At 48.9% G+C, this 19926-nt stretch overlaps 1 protein-coding gene across 5 annotated transcripts in view; it reads right to left on the bottom strand.

Moving 5' to 3' along the window:
- Positions 1-2477: 2477 nt before the first annotated feature.
- The window catches only part of IFNLR1 (interferon lambda receptor 1), a 33123-nt gene continuing 15674 nt past the window's right edge, over positions 2478-19926 (bottom strand). For 2 of the 5 annotated variants that reach the window (XM_074016857.1, XM_065527710.1), the window contains 4 exons: positions 9845-9987; positions 7782-7941; positions 7360-7490; positions 2478-6195 (listed from right to left, as the gene is read on the bottom strand). In XM_074016857.1, the coding sequence (XP_073872958.1) occupies positions 5419-6195; positions 7360-7490; positions 7782-7941; positions 9845-9904 (1128 nt within the window). In that variant the 5' untranslated portion in view covers positions 9905-9987 and the 3' untranslated portion in view covers positions 2478-5418. Of the gene's footprint in view, positions 6196-7359; positions 7491-7781; positions 7942-9844; positions 9988-10390; positions 10603-17780; positions 17966-19926 lie in introns of those variants that run through there. The other 3 variants (XM_005544437.4, XM_045378064.3, XM_005544440.5) reach the window with 3 other exon arrangements.

Below are 19926 nucleotides of genomic sequence, written 5' to 3'. Positions count from 1 at the left end.
TGAAGAGAAACCTCAACATATCCCACAAGGGGAACCGGGGGGGAAAAAAAAAACACAATACATTTTAGAGAAGTGGCAAGACAAACGAAAGTAGATTTAGGCTCCTGGAACCTCTGAGAAGGTAAGTGAATGGGAGTAAACTGATGGCATAAGGTTTGTAAAAGTTGTCTCCAGTAAAGAATTTTATAACCTGGCTTTAGGTGGAAAGAGGGGAGCTCTTCCACTGTTTGCTGCTTCTTAACTACCTTAGCTAAAAAATATTCAAAAATACCGTGTCAAAGAGGCATATTTGGGGGTAACATATTCTGGTTTCTTTCATGGACTTGTACATAGGATGCGGGGGGCCAGGCGTGGTGGCGCATGTTTGTAATCCCAGCACTTTGGGAGGGGAGTGACCAGCCTGGCCAACATGGCGAAACCCCGTCTCTACTAAAAATACAAAAACTAGCTGGGCACAGTGGCTCACTCCTGTAATCCTAGCACTTTCAGAGGCCGAGGTAGGCAGATCACTTGAGACCAGGAGTTCAGGACCAGCCTGGGCAACATGGCAAAACCCTGTCTCTACTAAAAAAAAAAAATACATATATATATATACATACACCAACATGGCAAAACTCCGTCTCTACTAAAAATACAAAAATTAGCTGGGCATGGTGGCGAGCGCCTGTAATCCCAGCTACTTGGGAGGCTGAGGCAGGAGAATTGCTTGAACCTGGGAGGAGGAGGTTGCAGTGAGCCAACAGAGTGAGACTCCATCTCAAACAAAACAAAACAAAAAACAACAACAAAAAAACACAACACAACAAAACAAAACACCCAAAATTGGCAGAACGTGGTGGCGCACACAGGTAATCCCAGCTTCTTGGGTGGCTGAGGCACAAGAATCACTTGAACCTGGTGGGTGGAGGTTGCAGTGAGCTGAGATGCTGAGATCATGTACTCTAACCTGGGTAAGAGAGAGAGACCCTGTCTCGAAAAAAAGATTTTTAAAGGTGGGATGAAGCCGAGGCTGGGGGTGCAGCTGCACCTGGGGAAGGGACCAGAAGCAGGGGTTACTGTTTCTTGTCTTGGCAGCCCACATGGTAGTGGCTGCTTTCTTGTCTTGTCTGCAGACTGTTCCTTAGACTGGGAAATGCAGCCGTGGCAGGTTGGAAGGTACCTGCTCCAGGCCCAGCCAGCCAGGGAGACTATTGAATTCCAGGGAGACGGACTTGTAGGATCAGCTAGGCTTGGGTCTAGCACATACCCTGGCACCAATAAGTGGTGACAACTGTGGGCACAGTGCTAGACAGTCACCAGGTGGTCTTATGAGAGTCGCTGGAAACTGGGAGACCCTCGCTAATGGAGAGCCGCTGGAATGAGTTTGGGAGTGCAAGGTTAGTCACACAGGTGCTGTTCCATATCCTTTCATGGACCATAGTTGCAGTTGGGTGAGCCGTCAGCTCCAGCCTCACTGCAACAAGGGATACTGGCTGGGGACCCTGCCCTCAGCCCCATGGCACTCCCCTCTCTTGTGCACTCAGCTTGGTGGATTCCAAATGCAAGTACCTGCAACTCTGCCTCAGGGAACGGCCTCCACACTGGACTGATGGGAGGGAGTAGCTAGATTCCCTGGCTCCTGCCCCGGCAGGAGGACCAAATCTGAAGTGCATCCCACATTGACTTCCAGAGCTTTCCAGGGGCATTGAGGTTCAGCTGCCCACAGCAGGGACCTGTTGATGACACACTTTGCCTGGCCGCCCTCCTCCCCCACCACCCCATCTTGCCTCCACACTCCCCTCCTGGCGTTACCTGGATCACTGCACTGCTTTCTACCTTTCTACCTTTTCTCTGGGTTTGCTTCTGGGGACCCAACTCAAGACCTTGTAGTGTTTTTTGTTTTTTTGTTTTTTTTTTTTGAGATGGAGTCTCGCTCTGTCACCCAGGCTGGAGTGCAGTGGTGTGATCTTGGCTCACTGCAAGCTCCGCCTCCCGGGTTCAAGCCATTCTCCTGCCTCAGCCTCCTGAGTAGCTGGGACTACAGGCGCCGACCACCAGGCTCGGCTAATTGTTTGCATTTTTAGTAGAGATGGGGTTTCACCGTGTTAACCAGGACAGTCATGATCTCCTGACCTTGTGATCCGCCTGCCTCGGCCTCCCAAAGTGCTGGCATTACAGGTATGAGCCACCCTGCTTGGCCGGCCCTTGTAGTCTTAACAGCTAGGTTTCCCAGAGGAGAGGTGAGGAGCCTTTGAAAAGTAAGAGAATAGGCCAGGCACAGTCACTCACACCAGTAATCCCAACCAACACTTTGGGAGGCCAAGGAGGGAAGGATTGCTTGAGCCCAGGAGTTTGAGACCAGCCTGGGCAACACAGGGAGATTCCATCTCTACAAAAACAAAAAAATCAATCAGGCCTGGTGGTGCATGCATACGCGACAGAGTGAGATCCTGTCTCACAAAAGGATAAGAGCATACACTTTTCCATTCAATTGTACGTTTTTTCCTTAAAAATAGAGCTCTTTATTTAAACAGTTTAGGGTATACCAACAAGCAGTTGGATATCATTTAAATATGACATAAACATAGCAAAAATAGAAATAAATACCAATATGTAAGAACAACATATACTGTTAGTACTCTAAAATGATACATGTTGCTTCACCTAAGGCACGAACACTTTTCACGGGATGTGCTTCCAGTGCAGGCCCAGCCCACACCACACAGTTCCCACCCGCTGTGCATGTGAAAGGGCTTTGTAAACAGTTAAGTGCTGACCACACAAGGCAAATTATCATACTGATTATCATGCACTTTCCTAAGCTTCTCCTGGCTTTTTGTCAATGACTTAATGACGATAAAGGAGATGGAGTTTAGAGTTACTAGAAAACTCAAGCTATGTCAGAAATTAAACTCTGGAAAAATTCTTAAAAAAAAATAGTAAGGTTTGGCTGGGCGCGGTGGCTCATGCCTGTAATCCCAGCACTTTGGGAGGCCAAAGCAGGCGGTTCACCTGAGGTCAGGAGTTTGAGACCAGCCTGGCCAGCATGATGAAACCCCGTCTCTACTAAAAATACAAAAAAATTAGCCAGGTGTGGTGGTGGGCACCTGTAATCCCAGCTACTTGGGAGGCTGAGGCAGGAGAATCACTTGAACCCGGGAGGCGGAGGATGCAGTGAGCCGAGATCGCACCACTGCACTCCAGCCGAGGCAACAAGAACAAAACTCCGACTCAAAAAAACAAAACAAAAATAGTAAGGTTTAAGAATAGAAACGGAGTGGTTATTTCATACAAGCCTAAGATGATGCTGATGATAGCTTTTACTTTTTTGAAATTACCTCCACGAAGCAGCTCGGCTGGTTCCAGAGAGAACATTGGTCCAGGTCTGGGAATTTCCCTGGGAGCTGGCCCCGAGCCACAGCCCTCCCCAGCTCTGTGGTTTGTTTGTTCTTCCTCTTCTGAGCTCAATCTTGTGGACAAGCCTCACTGCAGGGAAAATCCCTGGGGAGACACAGGTGTGTGTTGTATGTGTGTGTGTATACATGTGTGTGTGTGTGTGCCCCAGCAGTGGTGAAGGCCTCCTGACCCTTAGAAATCCTGGCTGTGACCTTCATCTTTTACTGACATGGACAAGGGGTCAGAGGTTGGCCCGGCTGTGCAGAGATCGAAGCTCTAACCCTTGGGGATGTGCACAATAAGTCTTCAGAGCAGCACTGCTGGGTGACCTGGGGCAAGTGCCTTTACCACCCTGGACATCAGCTCCTTTGCAACAAAAGGAGTGGTTTGCTAACTTTTTCTTGAGTAGTGGAAGCTCTCTAAACAAAACCTTACGTGGAAAGCCACAGTATGTAAATCAGGACACAGTGAGGCTGCTCTGGTGAAAATGGGAGGCTCCCATAGCCCCATGGCACTCCCTGCAATGCGATCCAAGGCCTTTGGGGGACATGGTTTGAGAAGCCCTGGATGAGATGCCCTAAGAAGCTTTTCCAGTTCTGTCATTTAATGCTGTACCCTTGTGGTGGCTTTAAAACAACACAGCTCTCTGGGTTCAATGGCTTTGAAGATCCCTTCTTCACAAATCCAGAAACGTTAGTCCTGGCAGGTTGAATGGCCACAGAGCCAAGGTTGTTCAGATCCTCCACCACAAAACACTTTGGTCCTCCGGGTGAAAACTCAGCTGTGCTCATCTATATTCTGCTGGGTGTAGGTTAGCTGAGGATACATGAGCAGCCCCAGGTAAGGATGGTCACCTGAATCTAGAAGGCACTGGTTTCTTATAACCAGAAGGGAGAATGGGACTTCTCTGGAACACAGTAGTCAACCAAGGGCCTAACGTGCTGTCCAAACAGGGATCACGGGCCCAGAAGTCCGATTCCTGTCACGTTACTGTCCTACTCCAACAAACTGGGTCCCTAGAAGATGGAGCACTTGGTTCCTCCCCTGGGAAGCAGGGTTCCCATTGCTGGGTGAAGGCGGAGAGACCAGGGTCCCCTTGGGTGGGACTCTGGTTTCTGAGAGCTCACTCACCTGACTGGGAGGCAGTGAGGGTAGAAGGAAGGAGGTAGACTGGGGATGAGACAAGCTGAATGGTAAGTGCTCTCAGTCACTCTGGGTTTAGGGGCCACAGGTGGGAGATGCCCAGGGGTCTCCTGGAGCCTGGATAGATGGAGAATTCTACCAGCCACCATGTAGAGAGCACCAAGAACACAGCGGGCTCCATGCTGCACACGTCTGAGATCCCCTAGAACCCTCACCACACCCAGGCGAAGCTGCAGATGAGGAAGTGAGGCAGAGAAGATCACGAAACCAGTGACCAGCAGAGGTGGGATTTGAACCCCGGTCTGTCTGACACTAAAACTATACAGTGCCATGACTCCAAAGACCAGGATTTGAGGACAGCCACCCTTCCCTTCCCATCCAAAACCCTCAGCCAACTGGAGTTTTATCTGGGCCTCACCTAGAGGACCCGTGAATCAGGAGGCTGAGCCCTGGGATGGGGGAGCTCAGTGGCTGCTGGGAAAGGCATGAGGTATAGCAGGTGTGCCTCCAGTGGTCTCAAGTTCCAGAGGGCCCCTTGGTGGTGTCCACCCTTGATGTCCGCAGTGACCTGAGCTCACCTGTTTTATGTTGTCCAGGGATAATGTTTCCCCCTGGCCTGTCACCCCAGGGACAATGGGGGTGATGACACCCCACAAACCTACGACCTCAGCCACCCTGTGTCCACTCCTCTTGTAGCTCAGCCTAAAGCGGGTGGGTCACAGGAGGGAGCGGCATCTTATTGCTCAGCCCAACGGGCAAACAGCTGCTAGGCGGGGTTCCCGGAAGTGCAATGCCCCTTCGCCACCTAGGAAAGGTACGGAGGCTTTCGAGTTTCTTGGGAAGCCCAGTAGTCCTCGCAAAGGCAGCAGCATCAGATTCGGTGGGAAGCCATGGGACAGCTCACCTGGCCATGTAATACCCCCGTGTCCGGCCCCTCTCCTCGGTCCTCTGGGTGCTTTCAGCCCCCCAGCTGCCCGCATCGCTGTCCTCAGTTTCTGATTCCCTCGCCTCCTCTTCCTCCTCTTCCTCCTCAGGGCTGCTTTCCCAGCAGAAGGTCAGTGTCCGAAGAGAAACTGGGGGCCCCCCAGGGACCAGATTTGACTCTGGTGGTAAGGTGCCCCAGGTGGCCCAGGAGGAGAGGTCATCTTTTGGGAGCTCTTCCAGGAAACCCGAGTCCGTGGAGAATTCAGGTGGTGGGAGAGGTTCTTGGTGCCCGTCCCCACCCGGCCCTTGGCCTGGCCCCTTCTCAGCCAAATAGCCAGAGGATCCAGCCCTGTCCCAGGAGGAGTCCACAGTGCTGGCCCAGCTTCTGTCTGAAGAATCCCAAGCAGAGGAGCCTTCGCCCGGGAGCAGAGGAGCCCTGGGCCTCCCTGAGTCCACCCCACCAACCTCCGAGTGCCCTGGAACCTGGTGCTCTTGCCCCAGGAAAGAAGGTGGCTCAATGTAGGGCTGGAAGCTGACGCCATCTTCTGTGTCCTCCTCCTCCTCCTCCTCCTCGTCCTCGTCCTCTGCAAGGTCCTTCTTCCATCCTGCCTGTTGAGTGGCTGGGGCCCTGACTCTAGGCGTCGGCCTGACCCCTCTGGTCAGTTCCTTTTGGGGACAGAGGAGTAAGTCGTTCAGGGACTCTGGTCTGCTGGGCTGAAAGGTTGCCACAGGGTATGTGTGTCCAGAAAAGTCCTGATTTGGGTAGGGGAGAGAAGAGCAGAAAATTTAGGCTTTCCCGAAGCACAATTATCTTCATCTGAATTCCCCTAGAAACAGACCTGAGACAAGGCTTCAAGTGTAAGCAGTTTCTTTGGGAGGTGATCCCAGGACACACCAGATGGGACTAGGGGAGCAGCCAGGAAGTGGGGTGTTATCAAGCAACTGACCACTAAGGCTACTGGCACTTAATCCTGCTGGGAACTCAGGGAGCCACTGGGGCACACGCACCTCGGAGCGATCCCAGGAGGGGGATGCTCCTGGGCTCTTTACCCACAGTCATGGTTGAGGAATGGAATTGCTGGTGGCTCTGACACTTGCAGGCTGCCACATGCAGGGGCAGTGTGGGCTCCAGAGGCCAGAGAAAGCCCACTGGGTGCAGGCACTGGGAGTTGCAAGTCCAGCTGGTGTGCTCTTAACAGGAAGGCTGAGGGCACGGGGCAGCGCACAGACATGTCTACCCGAGGTTGTCACTCTGACAGTTAGTGGGATTCTCCTACAGATCCTGGAGCCAGGAAATTTGGAAATGCTCCCTTTGCCACCCTGCCATGATGCAGGGACACTCAGAACCCATCCTCAAAGCCCCCATGCCCATCAGAGCCTTGCCTATGCCCAAGCTGCCCCTGCCAGCCCTCATCTGAATGGGGCCAACCCATATCACCTCCTGGGCTTCCCCTGCCCAAGCTGTCCCCTAGATTCTAAGGGAGAGACCCAGCAGACCAGGGAAGAAACTCCAAGGTCAGCCAGGGCACAGCTCATCCTGGGTTAAAGTGTGAACTAAAAATTGGGACTCTTTTAAGATATCCCCTTTGGTGGCTCCTCTCCTCCTCCCCTTCTGGGTATCTCTCCTGAGGTCCAAGGCCAGGGGCTCTGCTCCCAGCAGCTGACACATCCTTAGCAGAGGTGAAGTTATTTATCTCACAGGAACTTAAGGCACTCCTCCCTCCCCGGCCTATTTGCCATTTTATTCAGGACTAAGTGAATGCATTACTAATGGTGGAAATTCAGACACAAAGATAGATGTTTTGGTCCAGGAGTCTGGACCATCTTGATATTCTATCTGAACAACTCGTAGCTCCAGCCCCACTCCCTTACTCTCAACCCCTCCCCACCTGCCGCACACCCCCAGATTTGCTATACCAGGGCCCGTGGCATCTTTGCCCGCTGAAACCAGGGGTTCCCCATGAGGCTCTTCCAGATCACACCCCCTGCAGCAGTTACTAACAGCAGTATCAGAAGTGATGGCAGCACCAGGAAAGCCCAGCTGGCTTCTAAGGAAGGAAAAATAACAATGAGAGAAACAACAATGGCTCTTGTCTACAACTGCACCTGTGCTGAGTGCTTCACATACATTACCCTATTTAATCCTCACAAGAATAAACCTATCCTGCAGACTGTGCAAACCAAGGTTTGGGGCATTATGTAAGCTGCCCAAAGACACACAATGAGTGTGGTTTTAATCCCGGCGAGTCTGTCTCTAGGTCCATGCTCTTAACCACTGTGTCACAAAGCTCCCAAGGCCCAGAGGGAAAGTTCCCCCTTCTGCACCACTTGGTACCCACCTGGAACCTCCAGCAAGAAGCACGTGGGCTTAGAGAACTCGCTGTATTTCGGGACACTGAAGGTGTAGATAGTTCTGGCACTGAGGCAGTGGCGTTCGCTGGCAGCTGGCTGGAGGGTGATCCGGACTGGCTGGCCATGGGGAGTGACTGGAAATAGGGTCTGTTTGGAAAAGAAGCAGAGAGTGGCAGAGCTGCTGTGGGGACTGGTTTCACACAACCAGGACAGAGTGGGGTTGGCAGACATGGTAGGGTGTGTTTTTTTTTTTTTTTTTTTTCCTGTAGGGGATAGGGTCTGGCTCTGTCACCCGGGCCAAACTGCAGTGGTGTGATCACAGCTCACTGTGGCCTCAAACTCCTGGGCTCAAGCAATCCTCCTACCTCAGCTCTCCAAGTAGCTAGGGACTGCAGATTCACAACCACCATACCTGGGTAATTTTTTAAAATTATTTTTTGTACAGACAAAGTCTTGCTGTTGCCCAGGCTGGTCTCGAACTCCCAGCCTCAAGTGATCCTCCCTCCTTGCCTGAACCTTCTATTCTTTTCCTGCATTAAAGTGTAAGCATTGAGGAAGCACTTCCCAACACTGCCTGAGTTCTTTTCATCTGAGTCTCTGGGTAGGGATAGCCACGGTTCAAAAGCAGCCTGCCACTTTGGGGCGCCCTGGTGTGCACCCCCATTAAGGTCCCTACTTTGAGGAGCAGATTCTTCAGGCTTTCCATCTTGGGGTCTCCCAGTCTATCAGCAGTGGAGGAAACCTCTGCAGATGTCTGTCTGGTATGGAAGGCACAGGCCACGTGTGACTACTGAGTATGTGAAATGCATCTGGTCCACACTGACAGGTGTTCCAAGTACAAAACACACATCAGATTTTAAAGAAGTAGAGAAAAAGAATGTAAAAGATCTCAATCACTTTTATCAGAATTGCTCACTGAAATGATACCATTCAATTGGATGAAGTAAAATCTGTTATTAAAATTCAATGTACCTGTCTCTTTTTACCTAACATGGAACTCTTAAAACTGCACATGTGGCTTGCATTATATTTCTTTCTATTGGGCAGTGCTGGTCTGGAATATTTGTGAGGTTCTTCAAGGCAGAAACCACACTGGATTCAGATCTATAATCCCTGGAACCCGGAGTATGCAAAAGATCGGGAGTGTAAATGTTGCTTTAGTGGAAGCAAGAGCAATCAAGAACAGGGGTCCAGGGACCAAGTCTGGCTGGCCACTTGTTTATGTAAAAAGTTTTATTTTTTTGTTTTTTTGAGACAAGGTCTCACTCTGTTGCCCAGACTGAAGTGTAGTGGCGCGATTACGGCTCACTGTAGCCTCGCTTCCTTAGCTCAAGCGATCCTCCTGCCTCAGCATCCCGAGTAGCTGGGACCACAAGCATGCGTCACCATACCCAGCTTTTTTTTTTTTTTTTTTTTGTAGAGACAGTGTTTCACCATGTTCCCCAGGCTGGTCTTGAACTCCTAGGCTAAGGTAATCCTCCCACCTGGGCCTCCCAAAGTACTGAGATTACAGGCCTAAGCCACCACACCTAGCCTGTAAACAGTCTTACTGGAACCTAGCGATGCCCATTCATTTACATACAGGCTGTAGCTCCTTTTGTGCTGCAACTGCAGTGTTGAGGAGTCCTAAGCGAACATAAGGCCCACGAAGCCAAACATATCCACTATCTGGCTTTCTTCAGGAAAGTTTGCCAGCCCTTGCCATAAATAAATGCAGCTGTACACACATGCATACACAGAAAACAAATCTGAAATTGGATATACACCAGAGTGATGTGTGGTCATCTCCGGGTACTTTTGGTTTGCTTCTTAGAGCTTATCTGTATTTTTCAGTTTTTCTGTACTGAATCTGTTGACTTGGCAAGCAGGCCTCTTGTAGGTCATCATACTTTGACCAGATTTTATTAGGGCTGACTGCCAGAAGCCAGGGGTGTTCAGGGAAGGCTTCCTGGAGGAGGTGTGCAGGAGCAGGCTGGGAGGGTGAGAAGAACCTGAGTAAGAAGGGGTGGAGGAGTGGGCCTAGCCTGGGGGCAGGAAAGGAGTTTCCTACCTTGTTTCCGGCCCCCTCCTTCCAGAATGCCACCTCATACTTCAGATCCAGTGGAGGCATGCAGGGGGGCAGCTGGTATGTGGCATTGGCACTTAGGATCTCCTCCGTCTGGGTGAGCACCAGGACAGGTGGGGCCGGCTCCACTGCAGAAACAGAGCAGGACCTGTCAGTAATCCCGAGGGGCCGCACTGCCTCCATCCCACAAGACCAGAGAGCTGTCTTGGAAATGGAAAAGCAACTAGCATGTTTCAAACACTTCTTGCACACCCAGAACCTCGTAATCTGTTATTTCAGCCTTGCAGTGACCCTGGGAGGGAGATACCACTATTCTCATTTCATAGAGGGGAAAACAGGATTAGAGATGAGAGGTGACCCAGGCAAGCTCACTGCTGACCTGCCTTCTCTCATGCCATCCCGTCCGCCTGGGTGCCCTCCACATGTCACTGGCCTGGCAGATCCTGCCCATCTGGATTCATTTCCTATCGCTGCCATAACAAATTACCACACACATATTGGCTTAAAAATGATACAAACTTATTATCTCACAGTTATCTAGGTCAGAAGTCCAGGTGGGCTCAGCTGGTTCCTCTGCTCTGGGTCTCACATCTGGAACCATTGGGGTGAAGACACTTCCAAGGCCCCTTGGGTTGTCAGCAAAACTTAGTTCTTTGTGGCTGTAGGGCTGTGGTCCCTGTTTCCTGGCCGGTTGTTAGTGGGAGCCTCTCGCTCTGGAAGGCACCCACATTTTTCATCACGTTACCACTTCATCGTCAAACCAGAAACGGCACCGTGGAATCCTGTTTATGCTTCAGATCTCTCTGACTTCCCCTTCTGCCGCTTCTCTTCTGCCTCCAGCTGGAGAAAGTTTTAAAGGCTCATGGGATTAGATTGGGCCCATCTGGATTATCCAGGATAACCTCCCTATTTGAAGATCTATGTCTCAGTCCATTCTGTGTTGTTATTTCAGAATATCACAGGCTGGGTAATTTATAATGAACAGAAATGTATTTGGCTCGTGTTTCTGGAGACTTGGAAGTCAAAGAGCATGGCACTGGCATCTGGCAAGGGCCTTTGTGCTGTGTTATCCCATGGTGGAAGGTGGAAAGGCAAGAGAGGGTGAGAGTGAGCCAGCAAGAGAGGGCAGAACTCACTTTTCTTTTTTTTTCTTTTCTTCTTCTTCTTCTTCTTCTTCTTTTTTTTTTTTTTTGAGACAGAGTCTTGCTCTGTCATCCAGACTACTGGAGTACAATGGGGTGATCTCAGCTCACTGCAACCTCTGCCTCCTGGATTCATGCAATCCTCCTGCCTCAGCCTCCTGAGCAGCAGCTGGGATTACAGGCGCCTGCCACCACTCCCGGATACGTTTTTTTTTTTTTTTGAGACGGAGTCTCGCTCTGTTGCCCAGGCTGGAGCGCAGTGGCCGGATCTCAGCTCACTGCAAGCTCCGCCTCCCGGGTTTACGCCATTCTCCTGCCTCAGCCTCCCGAGTAGCTGGGACTACAGGCACCCGCCACCTCGCCCGGCTAGTTTTTTGTATTTTTTTAGTAGAGACGGGGTTTCACCGTGTTCACCAGGATGGTCTCGATCTCCTGACCTCGTGATCTGCCCGTCTCGGCCTCCCAAAGTGCTGGGATTACAGGCTTGAGCCACCGCGCCCGGCCCTGGATACGTTTTTGTATTTTTTAGTAGAGACAGAGTTTCACCATGTTGGCCAGGCTGGTCTCAAACAACTGACTTCAAGTGACCCACCAGCCTTGGCCCCCCAAAGTGCTGAGTGGCATAAGCCACTGCCCCTGGCCAGAACTCACTTTTTAACAATCCATTCTTGATAAACACACTCCCGAAAGACTGACATTAATCTATTCATGGGGGCAGAGTTATTAAGGACTAAATCACCTTTTAACAGGGCCACTTCTTAATGCAATCACAATGATGATTAAATGTCAACAGAAGTTTTAGAGGGGACATTCAAACCATAGCAGTCTATAACCTTAATTAAGATTCCTACAGCTGGCCGGGCGTGGTGGCTCACGCCTGTAATCCCAGCACTTTGGGAGGCTGAGGTGGATAGATCACAAGGTCAGGAGATCGAGACCATCCTGGCTAACATGGTGAAAGCCCATCTCTACTAAAAATACAAAACAATTAGCCGGGTGTGGTGGCGGGCACCTGTAGTCCCAGCTACTCGGGAGGCTGAGGCAGGAGAATGGCGTGAACCCGGGAGGCGGAGCTTGCAGTGAGCTGAGATGGCACCGCTGCACTCCAGTCTGGGCGACAGAGCAAGATTCTGTCTCAAAAAAAAAAAAAAAAAAAAAAGATTCTTACTGCCGTGCAATACTGACATCTAACATATTCTCAGCTTCTGGGGATTAGGGCAGAGCACCTTTAGAGGATCATTCTACCTACCATGGTCTTCCCTCTGTCCCCCACCTAAAACCCACATCTCTTTCTTTCTTTTCTTTTCTTTTTGTTTTTTGAGATGGAGTTTCACTCTTGTTGCCCAGACTGGAGTGCAATGGCGTGAACTCAGCTCACCGCAACTTCCACCTCCCGGGTTCAAGCAATTCTCCTGCCTCAGCCTCCCGAGTAGCTGGGATTATAGGCATGTGACACCACGCCCAGATAATTTTGTATTTTTAGTAGCGATGGGGTTTCTCCATGTTGGTCAGGCTGGTTTTGAACTCCCAACCTCAGCTGATCTGCCCGCCTCAGCCTCCCAAAGTGCTGGGATTACAGGCATGAGCCACTATACCTGGCCCACATCTCTTTCAAATGCAAAATCCATTCACTCCATCCCAATGTCCCCCAATGTCTCATCTCATTACAGCATCAACTCAAATTCCCAAATCAACAGTATCTAAATCAGAGTCAAATAGACTCTGGGCATAGTCCAGTCAGTACAACTCCCGGGACACAGTTTCTCTTCATCTGTGGGCCAGAAAGACTAAAGTTACCTGTTCCCAACATAAAACGTGGGACAGGCACAGGATAACAGTTGCAGACAATCTGGTTAAGTATGGGGAAATGGAAGGGACAATGGGGTCATGGTCCAACACAGTTTGAAAATCCAGCCAAGAAAACTCCACTAGGTTTCAAGGCTTGGGAAGAATTCTCTTTCGCTCTTAGCACTGCCCTTTGAGCTTCTGGTTTCACCATCTGAGTCATCCTTCCTTTTCACTAAAGGTAGCAGGTGTTTGCAGCTAAGTAGTTTTACCAGTCTGCATCTCACCAGTAGAAACTGGAGAGTCCAACAGCCTTCTTTGATTTCATATGCTCTGTGTTCCATTTAGCCCAAGATAACAGTGTTTCTGTGGATGTAAAGTTCTCAGGAACTTTATGGATGTCCTATGGATGTCACGGGGGAATCCACTGCATTATTAGATAAAAGCCAGGTGCATAAATCTTTTTTTCAGATAAGCCCTTCTCTACTTTTGGCTCCAGCTGAGATGGCTGAGGGACAATGCTCTTCAGCTTCCTAGAAGTCCCCTGGTTTGATTGAAGGGGACTGTGAGTTATAATCTTAATCTCCTCAAAAAGCCTTTTGAGTGACTCAGTACTTTGATCTTTTATCTTCCTGAAGTTTGGTACAATAATGTACTTGTCTGTTTCTCTATGTCACACTTTTCAGAGCAATCTCTTTCTTTTTTCTTTTCTTTTTTTTCTTTTTTTTGAGATGGAGTCTTGCTCTGTCACCCAGGCTGGAGTACAGTGGCCTGATCTTGGCTCACTGCAACCTCCACCTCTTGGGTTCAAGTGATCCTCCCACCTCAGCCTCCTGAGTAGCTGGGATTACAGGTGCCCACCACCACACCCAGCTAATTTTTGTATTTTTAGTAGAGATGGGGTTTCCCCACATTGGCTAGGCTGGTCTCAAACTCCTGACCTCAGGTGATCTGCTCACCTCGGACTGATTATAGGCATGAGCCACTGCGCCCAGCCACAATCTCTTAATTTTATTGTTTTTTGCATAGGTTGAGAACTTCCCAAATCATCAAGTCCTGGTTCCTTTCTGTTTAAGTTCTTCCTTCATTTTCTCTCTTTCCTCTTGCATGTTACTATAAGTGGCAGGAAGAAACCAGGACGTGCCTTCCACATTTTATTTGGAAACCTCCTCCGATAAGCATTCAAATTCATCATTTACAAGATCTGCTTCCCACAAGACTGCAGGACACAATTCTGCTAAGCTTTCTGCCAGTATGGAACAAGGCTCTTCCCTCTCGAGTTTTCAATAACGCATTCCTTACCTTGTGAAGCAGTGCCTTGAGTGTCAGTGTGTCTACTAACAGGCTGTTCATGATGATTGAGGTATTCTTGGAGGGGATTTAGCTTTTCTCTAAAATGCAGCTTGTTTCTTTCTGCACTCTGATTCTTTAACTTCCACATTCCTACTGACAGTCTGTTGAGGGCCCTCTAGCCTTGCCCAATGGCTTGAAGATGGAGAGGGCAATGTGACAAGGAATATGTCAGCCAGAGAAAACTAAATACACCACCTTTCAAGTTCTAACTAAAATGCCATTTCTTCCATGTAGCCTTCCCTGATAACCAGCCAGCAGGGATCTCTGACCACACTAGTCACCTTTGCCCTGTGTTTGTGGTCAAGGTAAACACGTGGCTTCTTCATGATGCCATTACTTACATGTTTAGGAAACATCCATTGGATACTGACTAGGTATCAAGCTTTGGGAAGGGAGCTGAGGGGAATGGGGAGACGAGGCCTCCTTGTATCCTGACCTCCAGGAGCTGAAAGCTTGGGGTAAATGAAATATGCAAACTACCAAAAGAAAGTGATCAGGGCCACAGATAAGAGCAGGAAAACTGTGGAGGCAGTGTAAAGGCAGGAAGGGTCACCCTGGCTTGGGATGTGGGGCTGTAGAATCAGGAGAAATTCAGGGAGGACATGAAAACTAATGAAAACATTTTAAATGTCTTTGCGTCTTTCCCTTTATTCTTCTAATGTCTTATTCCTACCCTTCCAGTGATTACTGTGGTTTGTCTATCATTCTTCTAGCCAGACAGCCTTCCCATCTGCCTTGTTATCCTTCCTTTCCTTCTCATCCATCCATCCATCCATCCATCCATCCATCCATCCATCCTTCCCAACCACCCTTCCTTTCTTCTCAATCATCCTTTCTAACCAATATTTTTTCCTTCCTATGCCTCTTTTCTTATTATTCATTTATACTTCCCACCTTTTATCTCACCAGTCAGCCTTCTAACCTACTCATCCATTCTCATCCATCCATTCATCTTTTCTTTTCTACCTTTCTACACATCCTTCCTTCTTGTCTCTCCTTCCTTCCTTCCTCACTTCTCCTTCGCCCCAGCCCTTCCTTCCCTGCTTGGATGTCCCGCTTTTCTTCTATACTATCTACCCACCCATCTCATCCACCCATCTGCCTTTTCTTCTGCCTTCTGTGATGGTTAAATTTTTTCTTTCTTTAAGACATGGTGTTGCTCTGTCACCCAGACTGAAGTGCAATGGAACAATCATGGCTCACTGCAGCCCTGACCTCCTGGGCTCAAGTCATCCTCCCACCTTGGCCTCCCAAATATCTGGGACCACAGGTGCACACCACCATACCCAGCGAATTTAAATGTTTATTTATTTATTTTGTAGAGATGAGGTCTCCCTATGTTACCTAGGCTGGTCTTGAGCTCCTGGGCTCAAGGGATCTGCCTACCTCATCCTCAAGGGATCTTCCCACCTTGGCCTCCCAAAGTGATGGGATTACAGGTGTGAGCCACAGTGCTTGGCCTGTGATGGTTAATTTTATGTGTCAATTTAACTGCACTAAGGGATATCCAGGTAGATAGTAAAACATTATTTCTGGGCCCATCTGTGAGGATTTTTCCAGAAGAGATTAGCATTTTAATCAGTAGATTTGGTGAAGATCTCTCCTCACCAGTGTGGGCGGGCATCATCCAATCCCCTGATGGCCCAAAGAGAACAAAAAACAGAGGAGGAATGGCACATTCACGCGCTCTCTTCCTGAGCTAGCACATCAGCTTCTCCTGTCCTTGGACATCGGAGCTTCCTGTCCTCAGGCTTTTGGACTCTGGGACTTATACCAGTGGCCCCTCTGATTGTCAGGCCTGTGGCCTTGGACTAGGGGTTACACCAGTGCTCCCCTGGTCTTGGGTCTTCAGACTCAGATGGAATCACACCACAAGCTTTCTTGGTTGTCCAGCACATGACCGCATATTGGGGGATGTTTTTGTGTCTGTAATTGCATGAGCCAATTCCCATAATAAATCTCCTCTTATTATAAATTTTTTTTTTTTTTTTTTTTTTTTGAGACGGAGTCTCGCTCTGTCACCCAGGCTGGAGTACAGTGGCATGATCTCAGCTCACTGCAACCTCTGCCTCCCAGGTTCAAGTGATTCTCCTGCCTCAGCCTCCTGAGTAGCTGGGACTACAGGTGTGTGCCACCACACCTGGGTAATTTTTGTATTTTTAGTAGAGACGGGGTTTCACCATGTTGGCCAGGCTGGTCTTGAACTCCTGACCTCAAAGGATCCATCCGCCTCAGCCTCCCAAAGTGCTCTGATTACAGGTGTGAGCCACCATGGCTGGCCTCCTCTTATTGCATCTATATATATCCTATTGGTTCGGTTTCTCTGGAGAACCTTGACTAACATACTTCCTATCCTCCATCTCTCCATCCACCCATATTTTCTTCCTAATAGGCATCCATCCTTCCATCCAACCTCCTTCCTTCCCATTTTTCCATCGCTTCCTCCTCCATCCTCTCCATCCTCCCTTTCTTCTTATCCATCTATCCTTCCCTCCTTTTATCCATCCACCGAGTCAGCTTCTTTCCACATGAATCATCTCTTCTTCCTTCTCTACCATATTTTCCTGCTGCCCTGTAGTCAGTCCGTCCCTCTTCTCTCTTGAAGCCTTATTTTGTCCTTGAACATTGTAAGAAGCCTGGGCAGCAAGTTACAGCTCTCAGCTCTCTGAGGACACTGTCAGGGCATTTATCCTCCGCTTGTTACCCGGCCCTGCCCAAGGTCAGAAAGCTCCAGTTCATATCTATGTCCACCGGTTACTAGCGGTGTCAAGTTTCTTAGCGTCTGTGAGTCTTGGGTTGATGGAAATGAACCTCACAAGTTTGCTGTGAAGATTAAAAATAGACTGAAAAAAAAGGGTGCTCTCCTCACCCAATGTCAATTGGTGATTTCTGCCTGTAAGCATGAGACCTTTTTTTCCCATCATCTTTACCGCCCCCCAACCCCCCACTTTCTGCAGTGTATAAAAAATACTTTTGCAAACAGAATTTTTTTTTTTGTTTGTTTGTTTATTTTTTTCTTTTGAGATGCTCCGTCGCCCAAGCTGGAGTGCAGTGGCGTGATCTTGACTCACTGCAACTTCCGCCTCCTGGGTTCAAGCAATTCTCCTGCCCCAGCCTCCAGAGTAGCTGGGATTACAGGCACCCACCACCAAGTCCGGCTAATTTTTATATATTTAGTAGAGATGGGGTTTTGCCATGTTGGCCAGGGTGGTCTCAAACTCCTGACCTCAGGTGATCCACCTGCCTCAGCCTCCCAAAGTGCTGGGATTACAGGCATGGACCACCACGCCCGGCCCAGAATTTGTTTTAAACATTGTTTTTAAGGAGAGAGGTTGAACATAAAAAATAGGAATAAGCATATAAAGTGCCTTGTGTAGTCCATGACCGAAATGGTGCTCAACTGAAGATAATGAACATTGTTAACAGAGGGTGCACGCTGGAGCTCCCCTAACTCCCTGACAGGCTACCAGACATGGCCCCGGGCGGTTGCTGGTCCCATGCCCCATCTCAAAGGGGCTGGCCCCAGGGAGCTGCCCTCTGCTTTGGGGAAGTGGGAGACAGATGGTCAGAACAGTACCACTGAGCACAGCTCCTGGATGGGATGGAGAGTCTCCCACTCAGTCCCTTACCCAGAGACCTACCTTCAAAAAGGTAATCTACATATTCGGACTCCACCCAGGGGGACTTGGAGCTGGGAGAAACCGTCTGCACGCGCCCCTTGAACTTGTTGTACAGGTCCTGTTTCTTTAGGCACATCATAGAACACAGCAGCTCCTTGGTTCCTGCACACTCTTCCACTTTGCGCCACCGTCTGGGGGTGGGAGAGCTGGGGGAGGAGACAGGAGAGCTTGGGCCATGGATTCAGCCTCTCAGGGTCAGGGAACTTAGAGAACAGGTGATTACGCGTTCCTCCGTTTGGCTGGACTGACTTTAGGTCCATCCGTCCAGACAGGCAACCACCGGCTGAGACAGGATAAGAACAGCCTGGTCAAGAGCTCAGGTTCTGGAGCCAGATGGATGGGAGTGGGAATCCCAGCCCTGTCTCTCCCTAGCTTTGGGACCATGGGCAGGTCCCTGCTCCTAAGCCTCAGTTTCCTCATCTGTAATGCCTCCCTCACAGGGCTGTTGCGGTGGCTGCTATTCCCAGTACTAGCGGCCATTACTATATGTTTGTTCATTCAGGTGTTTATGGGCCACCTACTGCATGCCAAAGACCATGATGGGTACTCTGTGGATGTCAGAGGGGAACATGCAAGTTCATGACTCCAACCTGGAGGCTTCAGAGAGCTGCCTGGCCCTTCTATCTCTTTTGTCACGTGAGGACACAGCGTTTGCCCTTCCACCATGTGAAGATGCAGTGAGAAGGCACCGTCTTGGAAGCAGAGAGCAGCCCTGACCAGAACGGAGTCAGGTGCCACCTTGATCCTGAACTTCCCAGCCTCTAGAACTGTGAGAAGTAAATTGCTATTATTTATTAATAGTAATTATTAGAATTACCCCATTCTAAGGTATTTTGTTAAAGCAGTACAAATGGACTAAGCCAGACACCCAGGGAGCCTAACATTTTATTTTTATTTTATTTTATCTTTTAGTTTTTGAGATGCAGTCTTGCTTTGCTGCCCAGGCTTGCGTGCAGTGGCATGATCTTGGCTGACTGCAACTTCCATCTCCTGGGTTCAAGTGATTCTCCTGCCTCAACCTCCCGAGTAGCTGGGATTACAGGCCAGCGTCACCACACCTGGCTAATTTTGTATTTTTAGTAGAGACAGGGTTTCGCCATGTTGACTAGGCTGGTCTCCAACTCCTGACCTCAGGTGACCCACCCGCCTTGGCCTCCCAAAGTGTTAGGATTACAGGCATGAACCACCGTGCCTGGCCTAACATGTTTTTACAAGATCACTCTGGTCAACCAGCAAGGAGGCCACAGCAGGAGTGTGAGACAGGATGACAGTTGAGACAGTGACAAAGGGCTGGATTCAGGATCTATTTTGGAGGTGATAATAGAACTAATAGAACTTGCTAATGGATTGGATGTAGACTGTGAGGAAAAGGAGAATCAAGGACTGCTCCTGGGTTTGGAGAGTGACCGAGGGTGAATGGAGAAGGCTGAGATGGGGGCTGGCATGAAGAACAGATTTTGAGAAAGAACCAATTCCTCTGTTTTGTTTCTTCATGGAAAATGTTATACTATGCAAATATTCACACCAAAGGAACCAGTGTAGTTGTGTTAACAGCAGAGAGAATACAGACTTCGAAGTCCAAAGCAATGCTAAAGATGAAAAGAATCATTAGATAATGATAAACGATTCCATTCACCAGGAAGACAGAAAAATTCTAGCTTATGTGTGCCTACTAAACAGCTTCACCCTCTATAAAGCACACATAGACAAACGACAGGTAGAAAGTGAACAGCCACACTTACAACAAGAAATTTTAATACCTCTCACCCAGTAACTGATGAATAGACAAAGAAAAATAAATACATAAATAAATAAAGAACAACACAGTTATCGAGTTCATCTAATGAACATATACAGAACTAACAAACAAATTGGTTGAACCACATGTGAACTATTAACAAAATATTAACACAAAGCAATTCTTAAGAAATTTTAAAGGATAGGTATCTCATAAAGCATTTCCTCTGACTGCAAAGAATACAGTTAAAAGTTAATAACAAAAAGAGAACTAAGGGAAGTTTGGAAATTTAAAAAAATATATATATTTTGAGACAGGGTCTTCCTCTGTTACACAGGCTGGAGTGCAGTGGCACAAACATAGCTCACT

This window comes from Macaca fascicularis, chromosome 1 (assembly GCF_037993035.2).
Source record: "Macaca fascicularis isolate 582-1 chromosome 1, T2T-MFA8v1.1".
Lineage (NCBI taxonomy): Eukaryota > Metazoa > Chordata > Mammalia > Primates > Cercopithecidae > Macaca > Macaca fascicularis.
This window is presented reverse-complemented; position numbering and strand designations above follow the sequence as displayed.